Source organism: Humulus lupulus, chromosome 2 (assembly GCF_963169125.1).
Source record: "Humulus lupulus chromosome 2, drHumLupu1.1, whole genome shotgun sequence".
NCBI classification, from domain to species: domain Eukaryota; kingdom Viridiplantae; phylum Streptophyta; class Magnoliopsida; order Rosales; family Cannabaceae; genus Humulus; species Humulus lupulus.
In genome coordinates this window covers 142,102,038-142,114,513 of record NC_084794.1, presented here as the reverse complement: position 1 = coordinate 142,114,513, position 12,476 = coordinate 142,102,038, and the positions used below count along the sequence as shown (strand labels likewise).

The 12,476-nt window shown below is 37.3% G+C and overlaps 1 protein-coding gene and 1 non-coding gene across 2 annotated transcripts; one reads left to right on the top strand and one right to left on the bottom strand.

Annotated features, from left to right (window-relative positions):
• The first annotated feature begins 790 nt into the window (after positions 1 to 790).
• LOC133820185 (small nucleolar RNA R71) lies at positions 791 to 897 on the top strand. Its single transcript, XR_009886614.1, has one exon. It is a non-coding gene; the product is annotated as a small nucleolar RNA R71 (small nucleolar RNA).
• Positions 898 to 8,461: 7,564 nt separating this feature from the next.
• LOC133814801 (uncharacterized) lies at positions 8,462 to 10,798 on the bottom strand. Its single transcript, XM_062247714.1, has 2 exons — positions 10,537 to 10,798; positions 8,462 to 10,428 (listed from the first exon to the last, which is right to left on the bottom strand). The coding sequence occupies exons 1-2, from the start codon at positions 10,796 to 10,798 to the stop codon at positions 8,462 to 8,464; spliced, it is 2,229 nt and encodes a 742-aa protein (XP_062103698.1).
• Positions 10,799 to 12,476: the final 1,678 nt, after the last annotated feature.

The following is a 12,476-nucleotide window of genomic DNA, read 5'->3' as shown; positions in this document are numbered from 1 at the left end:
AGCCTTGGGTGGAGAGCTTAGGTGGTGACGTGAACATATGCGGCTGCTTGACCACCACGACCAAGGTGTTTCTAGGGAAACTAGAGTTTAACCCTATTTTTGCCACTTAGGTCTGCGGATTGTAACTTTTGAACTATAATGACCATTTTGGATTGTAAACAACTTTGTAAACACTTTTTTGGGATCCCATGCACAGTGTAATATTTAAAATAAAATATATCCATTCTTTTTTATCGAGATTTTAACCCTGGCCATTAATAACGCTTAGATGCACGTTTATGGCCTAATGACTCATTTAGCGAGTTAAGAACTATTTAAAGTACACAGTGTGACGGTCTTGGCTAACCAGGTATTAGAATATGCCTCTAAGGCAATGCATTGCTCCTCATAAACCCCCCTCATTTCATTTAAAGCTAAGCAGTTCTTAGCTAAATTCTCTGTCCCCCCACAAACAAAACAAGGTTCTTGTGGTTCAGCTTGAACAATCTTGTCCGTTTTTTGGCCATTTTTCATCATTAAGACCTCAAACTGCTTTTTAAAAGCTTTGAGTTGGGCCTTAACACTATCCTCCTCTCAAAGTTGATAGATTCCAGATGCTTTATGTCATTTTGTTCTTTTAGTAGCACTTGGACCGGTCCAAGTTTGAGAATTTTTTACAGTTTCTTTGAGATATTCAAGAGCATCGTCTGGCTCATTTTTAAGGAATTCACCATTGCCTAGATTTTCTACAAATTGGTGTTCACGACTTGTGAGGCCGTCATAGAAGTAACTGACCAAATTTTAGTTCTCATAGCCATGGTGATGGCACTGATTTAACAGATATTTGAATCTTTCCCAAACTTGATAGAACGTTTCATTGTCTTTCTGGAAAAATGTGGAAATCTGTCATTTTAGACCGTCAGTGTTATGGCTTGGGAAATGTTTCAGAAAGAAAGATTTGGCCAGGTTTTAGCTTTGTCCTTCAAAGAGAAGGGGAAGAACTTTAATCACACGACGTTTTCAGCTCAGTAATAGAACATGGCTACTACCTCCTCAAATTATCTAATATGCACGTATGGACTTTTGTTTTCCATTCCATTAAATGTGAGACAGAGTTGAATCATTCTGGTTTTAAAGTCCAATGCATGCATATTAAGAGGGAATACAATGCATGAGGGCGTGGAAGTTCGAGTAGGATGGAAGTAGTCATTTAGAGTTCTTAGTTGGATTTCATCATTTTGAGCCATTTCAAATGGAATATTACCAACCAAGGTGTGTGTGGAGAAGAAGGAATGGTGGAAGGAGCAGTGGATGAATAGGAAGGAGTTCCACTAGAAGTTTCGTGATGATTAATCCACTATTGGAAAGGGTAACTACACTAATTGACCCTATTCAGCCCTATATTTATAACTCTAACCCTTAGTTAAAGTTTTTCACATTTTTGACTCTTTAAGACAAAATTACCCCTTTGTTAAACAAATAATTAGAAACAACTCTATTTCGGTTTCTTACTCTTCTCATCCCCTTCCCGTTGAAAACCCTCCCTCCCAAACCCAACTATCTTCCCGTAGAAGCTGCGGTGGTGTTATCGTCTCCAGCCAGCACCCATCTCATCCCACACCGATACATGTCCTCCCAGTTGCATCGTCATCTCCACAGCCACCTTTTTTTCTTACCCATTTCATTTTCAGCCCCTTTTACACTCTTCCTTCTCTCTCTCTCAAATCTACCACAGCCCCCATCCCCTCTGCTTGCTCCCGACCCCACGAACCCACATTGTTGCCTCGCCATGCTTCGCAGCCATATCGTCGAGCCCACATCGCTAGTGTAACGACCCAAATTCGCTAATAAGGCTTAAGGGCCTTGATTAGTGTGCGTGAAGGGCATGATGGGATTTTGTGTGTGACTTTAATGAGTTAAATGCATGATTATGATTTAATGCATGCTATATGACTATTTGAGATGCATGACTATGTGTATTAGTATGCATGTAGACCTGATTGTCTTAGAAAGAGCATAATTGTAATTTGGCCATTTTGGGCATGACTGTGTTGATATCTGTGATCTGTGACTCGAGACGATCCTAGACTGAGTGGGTTAGCGGAAAAGTCAAAGCGGGAATTTATACCCGCCTTGGGTTAAAACTGGGGAGTTTAAATGGGAATTTGGAAAATATATTGAGGTTAATCTTGATGACGAGGGATATATATTTGGTGATTAATCCGGTATTGGGTAGCAAGCGGGAAATTATTAGAGACACTCGAGGAATTAGTGGGAATTGGGTAAAATGACTAACATGGCCCTACATGAACAAAAAGGTTTAGAATTAATAGGGAGGGCATTTTGGTCTTTAGGCTTTTTAGAGATAAGTTAAAGGAAGCTTTATACTTAGTGGAATTGGTAGAAAAGAGTTATAAGGCTGTAGAAAAGAAAGAAGAAGGAAGAAAAAGAAAAGAGAGAAAAATCAGTGTGGGTTTTCTTCAAAGGATCGGTTTGTGGTTCTCCCACCATTTCCCTTCATTTTTCTTGGAGCTAAGCTCAGTGGTGAGATAGGGTAAGCTGAGCATCAAGGATCCTAAGCTAGACTTGAAGATTGGCAAGGGATTAGCAAGAACTCATCAAACATTGAGGTAAGTTTTAGAAATTTCAGTTTTAGGGTTTGACTGGTTTGAGCTGTATATTTAAACTAAATAGATAGGGATTTTTGGGGAAATCAGGCCATGGTTGAGGAGGAGCAAGCTAAGGAGGTCTAGGGTTCAACTCAAGGTCGAATTTCCATCCACGGTATGATTTCTAAGTCCTTAACTATGATGATTGACTGAATTTCTGGGTTTAGGGTTCATTATGGTAGATCTTGAGTTTTGGGTTGCTTGAGCTTGGGTTATGAGTTCTTGGGATGCTTGGGATGAGTGTGAGGTGTTGATAAGTTTGTTTTTGGGTTTGGGAAAGATTTGGACAAGTTTGGGGTTGAAATGGTAGAAAGAAATCGCAGAAAATGATTTTGGGTGTTGCCTGTCTGCAACTAGCGCTACAACGCTAGTCTTTGGGCGCTGTAGCGCTAGGCCCTATTTCTGGGGATGTGTGGTTCTACTTGTAGCGCTATAGCGCCCTCTTAAGAGCGCTACACTATTCACAGAAAGGGGTTTTTGGGCTTTTGTTGAGGGATTTTGACCTAGGGTTCGGGGCTCGATCCCACCACCTTGTTTTGTGGATCTAGGACTTCTCGGGGGCTCGGGATTGGTCCCGAGGCTAGGTTTTGGACTTGAGGTTTGGTAATGACTTTGACTTATGGATTTTGTTTAGGTGAGCGCTAGGGCTCGAGTAGGATCGTGCTCGAGGAGTCAGGTAATCCAAGTTATCGAATTGAAAGGTAAGAAAACCGTAACACCCGAGAACAGGGCATGGGCCCACAGTGTTATTGCAGGGCATGGCCCTAGATTGTATTATGTGCGAATGTATAACCTTAAATGAATTATTATATGTTTGAATGATTATTTCGAAATGTACTATATGTGTGATTATAATGAAATGAACGGCTAAGACCGAGAGCGGCGAAGGCCGAGAACGGCCTTGGGGCTGGAAGTAACACTTAGCACATGGAGTGCTTATAGCTAGGGTGGGACCCAATGGATACATGAGTTATCCTTACGGTAAGGACCGAGACCCCAGGCTTTGGTAAGGCCTCTGGGGCGGCATGGTCGTGCTTGTTCAGTCTGATGGTTTTCCTATTTATCAGTGGATTATATGTCAGCTATATTCTATGCATATGTTATATATTGTATGAGTTTTCTTGCTGGGCTTCAGCTCACGGGTGCTCTGTGTGGTAGGTAAAAGCAAAGAGTCAGTCAACCGGCCATGAGTATGGAGAGCGTGGGGGCGGCGCGTACATGTTCGGCCTGCCCGACTGCTTTGGTTGGGGGCATTTTGTATATGGCTGTATTAACTTATTCTTTTGATAGTTAACCAGGTGTAAATCTATTTTTGAGTTGTAAATATTATGTAAACCTTATTTTTGGGACCCCAGATGTTTGGCACTTAATGTTTTCATTGAAACTAAGCATTTTCAAAGACTACAGCCTTAACTTCGGATCAAGTCACACTTTTGGTTTTAGAAACCTCGTAGAGTCAGTTAGATGCACAATTTCCGTTTTAAACTCACTTAGTAATGACTCTAAGGTAGTAGGGCGTTACAGCTAGAGCCCAAGGTTTACAACACCTAAGACCCCACACTCCCCTTGCAAGCTCGATACCCTAGCCCAAGGTATTGTTGTTGGGATCCCTTATTGTTATATTATTTATGACTCCTTTGTTTATTTTGAATTTGTCATATTGGTGCTTTGAGATTTGATGGTTGTGGTTGGAAACATGTTAGAAGAATGTAAGGTTTGGACTTTGGTTAAATTTCTAACTACTTGAGGCATGTTTTAATTGGGAAATAAGGAGTGAATTTAGTGTGAATCATGTGTGAAGTGAAGTTGTTGTGAACCATGTGTGATTGTGGTGTGAATTTAGTGTGAACCATGTATGAAGTGAAGTTGGTGTGAACCATGTGTGATTTCAGTGTGAATAGTGTGTGAACGATGTGCGAACCATGTTTCAAAATTATGGTGAACAATGTCAGAATGATGTGTGAACCATGTGTGAATTTGGTGTGAATGGTGTGTGAACCATGTTCTGAACTTATGGTGAATAATGTGTGAATTATAAAAGGAAACTACACTAACTAACCTTATTATAAAACTGCACGACCTCAATTTCTAGTGTGTATATATCTCTTTTTGTTTATTGGAATAAATTTATTAGCATATTATATATGATATATAAGTGAAAATCAATTGTGGAAGGAACTTGTAACTCAAATGCACTAGTTTGTTGTCAAATATATGAATGAGTATTATCAAATGCCAAACATGCTCAAAGTAGCTAAAGAATAGGTACCATATTTATCTCCATTGTTTTTAATTGAATCCTTATGGAGTGTGTACTTCACAACAATATATGATCTTTTAATGTTTATATGTGAATTTAATTGAAAAACTAGTATATTTTAATGATATAGAAAAACTCATTTGAAATATCATTTTATTTCTGCAGAATGTAAGTAATATTTTTTTAGGTTTTGGGTTTTTGATTGAGAAATATCTTAGCTCAAGCAAGACCAACAGTGGGATGGCTTATGGATTATTATGTGTATATATTTGTTAAATACTAACTTTGTTAGAATTTGGTGTGAACAGAGGTGAATTTAGTGTGAACTTTGTCTGAATTTGGTGTGAATTATGTGTGAGGTTGGTGTGAATTTGGGTGAGCTATGCGTGAACCATGTGATAATAATGTGTGAACCATACAAAGTGTGAATAATGTGTGATTTTATGGTGTGAACCATGTTTGATTTTAGTGTGAATCATGTGTGATTTTAGTGTGAACCGTATGTGAAGAAAGTGTGAATATATCTGAGTTATGTATTAAGCGCTTATTTAATTTACTTTTTCAGATGTCACTTCTCATGCTTCCTACTCAAAGGCATTATCCATCAAAGGTTGCGTATAGGGGAGGGAGCATTATGAGTACAATAATAATGAAGTTCACAACATTTGACTTGTTGGAACGAGCGAAACAATCACCATTCAAGCAATTCTTCTTAGCTCCGCCTCTACAATATTCTGGAGTTATTATTCACCAGTTACTGCTTAGGAGAGTTGTTGGTAGAGGAAAGAACGAATACTGCTTGAATTTTAATATTTATGGTCAGAATATAAGGTTTGGAATTAGTGAATTTGGTTTGATCACTGAATTGAATTGTGGAATTTCTCCAGATCAGGAAAAGTATAAAGAAATGACCAAGAGTAAAAGACTTCTCTAGACATACTTGAACAATAAAGAATGTTTGTCTTCTGAAGAGTTGGAAGATGGATTCAAAAGGTGCGATGTGAAAGAAGACGTATGGAAATTAGGTCTATGTTTTTTTTAGACTCTCTTTTATTACCTAGTGAACCAAAGAAGAAATGCTTTATTGATGTCCTTTCAATGGTGGAAAATGAAGATGACTTCTTCAACTATCCTTGGGGGAGATTATCGGACGAGAAGACATTATTCGGCTTGACAAAAGATATGGAAAGGCTAAGGAATAAATACTTAAAGAATGTTGAGAAAAAGAGAAAAAGACCAGCACCTCAGTACACAATTTATGGTTATGCCATTGCTCTACAATATTGGGCCTATGAAATTTTCACAAAGTTCTCTGCATTTGCTGATCAACAACCCCTTGCCTTTCCAAGAATGCTTAGCTGGTCAGCGAATAAAATGTTGAAAGAGAAAGATATTGAAGGTGTATTTAAGAAAAAAAGTGTAAGTCATTAAGATTTTATTTGAGTTTGTGATTTATAAGTAATGTTTATACCTTATTAATTTATTATTTTGTTGCAGAATCTTGTGAAGGCCACGCTCAATCCAAGACCCGAAGAGAAAGAATATCATGACTCTATTATTCAAGGACCAAATGAACTAATCATGGGTCATGTTATTAGCTTTGTAGATGATGATGTGGAATTGGAGTTTGAAAGGGAAGAACGTGAGGAATCTCCCACAAAGCCCGATGTAGCAGATGGGCATCATCACGAGCAAGACCGGAAAGAGATACCAACTCCAATTAACACCCACCATGAAAAGTTGTTAGCTGATATTGACACTTTGAAAATTAACCAACACATAATGGAGGAGAAGTTGGATTATCTAATTGAATTGGTGCTCTCGCAATATAAAGGTAGTGATTTTGAGGATTCAGTATCAGATGAGCATCTTGCTTCACCACACCGTACATTTATTATGGAGCACGTTGTTGGAGAAGATAGCCCTAGCTGTAAGGTGGTATCTCCTGAAGATATGCCTGGGGTGGAATTCAAGAGAAGGAGGGTTCCAACGAAAAGAATTTTTGGTGCCGAGTTTACTGATCCAACTAGGAAGACAAAGAAAGCAGAGACAATTGTAACTGATCCTTGTGAAATTAATCCCCTACAGCCATATGACGAAAAGAAAATGAGACGTTTTAAGAAATGGGTAATTGGTTTAAAAAAGAATGATAAGTCTATTTCTCTCTTGGCTGGTTCGTGCACAGCGAAATGGTTTATTCAGCTACTTACACCACGTACATGGCTGGACGGACTGGTAAGACTACTGAAATAATTTTTTAAAAAAATATATATAATTTGAATGTGATGTCTATATACTTATAATATTTGGCATGCAGCACAATTATGCAGCTTTAGGGTTGATGAAAGAACGAGTGTACACTTACAAGAAGACTTACTCTGAAAGATTCAGCATCGTGGATTTTATGTTCCAACAGTTCTTCGAACCACATTGGGAATAATTCAACAAGAGGAAAATCAAATCAAGCTACATTTGGCCAAAAGAAGTGATTGATTACTTGGAAGGTGATGATAACAATTTCAAAAGGAGTTGGAAAGACATTGACGATGTGTTTACCCTGATTAATTTTTTTGGGACACATTGGGTGTTGTTAGAGATATCATTGACCAGCTATCTTATAAAAGCTTATGACTCTGATATCACTGTGGTCTCCAACAAGGAGTTTGAGAATGAAATGAGCAGATGGGGAAAAATGCTACCATTTCTAATTCAATCCAGTGGGTTGTTAAGCCATAGGAAAGATGTCCAACTACAAGCAGAAAAAGTGCGTTTTGAGTTCACAAGACTTGGCACAGAAAAAGTGCCACAGAACAAAACTAGGTATAACTCTGTTAACCATATTTATATTGCAAATAATCACTATGGTCTTCCAATAATTAAAAAACTTTATTTCCTTTGCAGTGGCGATTGTGGGGTATATGTCATCAAACATCTGCAGTACTTGCTAGCCAAAAAGCCGCTATCTGAAGTAAATGACAACAACATGGATTTCTTTAGAAAAAAGACTTGTTTAGATTTGTTTTACCATAACTTACAACCATAGTTGTCTTTTATTTAAATATATGTATCTTACTTTTGAATGTATGAAGAAACTATGTCAACTTCATCTCATTAAATGGTATAGAATGACTTCGTTTATTTCATCTTAATAGTGGAAGGGATAAATCTTTGTTACTTTTATCTTATTAAGTTATGTGTAAATTGGGTGTGAATTAAGTGTGAACCCGATGTCAATTATGTGTGAATTATGTGTGAACCGCGTGTGAAATATTTGTGAATCAGGTGTGAATCAAGTGTGAACCAGGTGTCAATTATGTGTGAACCACGTGTGAAATATTTATGAAGCAGGTGCGAACTATGTGTGAATCAAGTGTGAACCAGGTGTCGATTATGTGTGAACTGCGTGTGAAATATGTGTGAATCAGGTGTGAACTATGTGTGATTTACGTGTTTGAAACAACAAAATTTAACACAAAAAGTCGTATTACTGAACCAATCTAAAAATTCAAATTCCACAATTGAAGAGTACAAAGTAAAACAATCAAAGTACAAACTAAGCATGTCTAGACGGCGAGGGACAAACAGTGGTGCACGTTACTCGATTGTGGCCCAGGACACCACATCTACTACATCTACATTGTTTGCTATTCTTCTCACCCTTTGATAAACGTCGTTTCTTCTTTGGACGACCAGCCTTCTGCTTCACTAAAGGAGGAGCTATCATCATACTTCCTATGTCATTTGGTATCACCCAAGATTCTTCATTACCCAGCGTATATACGTATCCACCATAGGATGACAACCACGCTTCAACTATGAAGAATCTGGAGCATAAACTATATGGACAAATGCCACGATCTCGAGCACCAGCTAGAGCGTGTTCACAAGGAAGACCTGTCAAATCAAATCTTCTACCACTACATTTTTTCCTCCTGAGGTCGACATCTCCATCAAGATCACCATCCAATATTGTTATTTCACACTGACTAGACAGAAAAGGGAACGAGGTAGTGGACTTGTCTGCTAACTTTCGCAAATCAGCTTCCACTTCTGTGGCAAGAGGACCTGTATCCACTGATGTTGCAGTTCGACACTCGAAAAACCATTTTTGTAAAGTGTGCCTCATAAATTCCATGAGACAAGTAATTGGCCACCCAAGTGCCTCACCAATGACATTGTTCCAGCTTTCGGCAATACCTGTAGTCATTAAATTATATCGATGACCAGGAAAGAAAGAACGAGCCCACTTTTCAAAACCCGCTTGATTCTCTAAGTATTGAGCAATTGCAAGATCTTTGAATTTAATCTTCTCAAAATGGCATAAAAACTCTCGCTTTCTATAAGCTTTCGCTGCAAGGAAGAATTCTTCATGGCAATGGTCAGTTTTGAACTTCACACGGATATTTATGCTAACATGATGTATACAAGCACCGTGGTGTGCCTCAGGAAAATTTTTAGTCAAGGCACTTGCTATACTAGTATGTCTATCAGACACGAATACTAGATTCTCCACTTCACCAATCGCTTCCTTCAACCTCAGTAGAAAATACAACCATGTGTCATTATTCTCTGAGTCAACTACTGAAAATGCAATTGGATATATTTGCTTGTTAGCATCTTGTCCCATGGCACATAACAAAGTACCTCCACACCGAGTAGTCAAGAAGGTTCCATCTACACATATAACTGGGCGAATATATGTTTTAAACCCCATTATAGAAACACCTAAGGCCATGAAGCAATATTTGAACCTACCTTCATTGTCCATCTGCAAATGAGTAACAGTTCCAGGATTTTTTTGCTCCATCATGTATAGAAATGAGGGAAGTTTCTGAAATGATGATTCTAGTGTACCTCTTATATAAGCCAATGCATGCTCTCGACACCTCCTAGCTTTAGCATAGCTCATATGAACTCCATATGATAAACTCATATCTTTTACAATTGACCTTGGCTTGTAATTAACATTATCACCCTCAAATTTTCTCCTTATGACATGTCCAATAAGCCATGGGGATGCCTGGCGGTGATCTTTATGTCGAACATCCAATGAACATGTGTGTTCACCGAATAATTTACGAACCTCGAACATATTGGAATTAACCAATTTTGTAGCCCTCAACCTCCATTTGCATTTATCATCAACACATACTATACACCATATATTTTTCGCAGACTTCTTTACTTTAAACTCAAAGTTTTTCTTTAATGCATAAAGATGGAGTTTCATCTTCACCTCTTGCTTGTTCTCAAATATTTGACCCTCTTTTATTTCCCACGAATTGATACTCGAAGAAGATGTCAGTAATTGAGCTGTTGAGGCTGAAGTAGAGCCTTTTTCCCCTTGATTCAACAAAAGTGGAGTACTCCATAGATTATCTTCACCAACCTGTCTTACTTTACGACCTCTATTATTTGAGGAATCATGGATCTTCGATACTTCATTGGAGGTTGACTGTTGTAAATTATGCTTCACAAGTACATCATTGCAGGCAGGCCTATCAATATTTTCATTATCATCTAAGCTTAATGCATCATTATTATCATCATCACAACTGTCTTCATCGCCATCAATGCAAAAATCATCATTCACTTTGGTTTCAACTGGAGGAATAGTATACAACTCACGTGTTTTAGTAACCAAAGGATCATTACTTCTCTTCTCTATAGTAGACACACATAGGGGTGTCCGATTATTGATAGATGTTCCTATCTCATCAAGAAAAAAAACAACATCATCATCATTACTAATCAAAGATGGAGGGATACCTTTACTTCCAAAATGATAGATTACATTTAAGTCAAGATCAATACGAGACTTGTCAGCTCCGATTAAAGTATACAATTGATCAACAAGACTATTGTAAGTGATAGTCTTTGGCACCTTCATACCCTTGCTTTGTTTCGCACTAAATGACCAACCTTCGTTCAAAACTTGTTCCCACGATCCATTTTATAACACCACAATATTTATATGTGTTTGACCTGTATAACATATGACAAAAGGTTCGAAATCCAAAGGTTATTAGGTAAAACTAGCCAAAAGAAATAAGAAATAAATGTGTGAAGCATGTGTGAACCAAGTGTGAAACGTGTGTGAACCGTGTATGAACTGTGTGTGAACCCAGTGTGAATTATGTGTGAACCACGTGTGAATCATATGTGAACCAAATGTGAATCGTGTGTTAAGTACTCGTGAACCAAGTCTGAACCAAGTATGAATCATGTGTGAACAAAGTGTGAATAATGTGTGAGCAAAGTGTGAACGCAGTGACCTAAATCGCGAAAATGTGAACCAAGTGTGAACAAAGTGTGAACGCAGTGACCTAAATCGCGAAAATCATTCGAAAATTCATCATCTCAACATAAAATTATTTCTTTTCACAGATTTTTTAGTGTATAGTAGTTCCAAAATTCTATTTAAACTATTACACAAGACACCCATAACCTATAAATAAAAAAAACTTACTCATTATCAAATCAAATGTTCAAACTTCTTCAAGTTTGGGAGAATCTTCAATCTTCTTCAACTTGGGTGAGAAGAAAAAAAAATTATGATAGATTACATCATTTTCCAAAGCTTCGTGAGAAGAAAAATTGTGATGATTTCTCTTTGATGATGATTTGAGAGATAGGGAGAAGGAAGAGTGTTTGTTCTCTTTATGAGAGAGAAGGAAGAGAGAGAAGGGGCTGAAGACAAAATGGGAAGGGAAAAAAAGGGAGGAAGAAGCCTAATGTTAATAAGGGTAAGTTAGTCTTTTCACATGGGTATAAGGTTAAAAATATGAGAAATATTAATGTGGGGTTAGAGTTAGTATTACCCTATAAAATAGGGTCATTTCATGGAGTTTCCCATTGGAAATGAATATTTTTTTTTAATTTAAACTTGATCCCAGGTTGATTTGGAGGTTTTGGGGTGATCTCCAATGCCTTACTAGAACTCCACGAGGTTACTAAGTAAGTATGGAGGATCACAAATTAAACCTTTTTGACTAAATAACCTTTAAGAAGAGTGAAATTGCTTATTTTGACAGAACAATCTTGAATTTCTTATAGTAATAAGTTCAAAAATGCAATAGTGCAAATGTATACGCACGAAATGTTCCCAGGCTGATTGGGAAGGTTTCCAAGGTACCACTTTATACTCAAACTTGCCTTAGACAGAACTCCCCGAGGTATTGAGGTAAGTGTGGAGGGTAATGCTATCACAAACTCTATTTAAAATCCAAAATTTCTAAACAAAACAATATCGGTTTTTACCATTCATAATATTACACAATTGTTCCCAATACTAAGCGATTTATGATTGAAATTTTATGTTTTTTTTTCAAGGAATACCTAAATTTTAAGGACGACTAAGGCAAAAAGAAAGAAAAGTCTAAACTAAGAAACCTAACGCAAAAACATTATCACAATATATCAACATATCTATCAAGGAAGATGTAATATTTTTTTTTTAATTTTTAATGAAGTAAAGATAAAATAACAAGCTCAATTTTTTTTTATTTTACAAATATTTATTAAACGCAGAAAATTAAAAAAAATTAAGAAAAAGAAATGAATTTAGA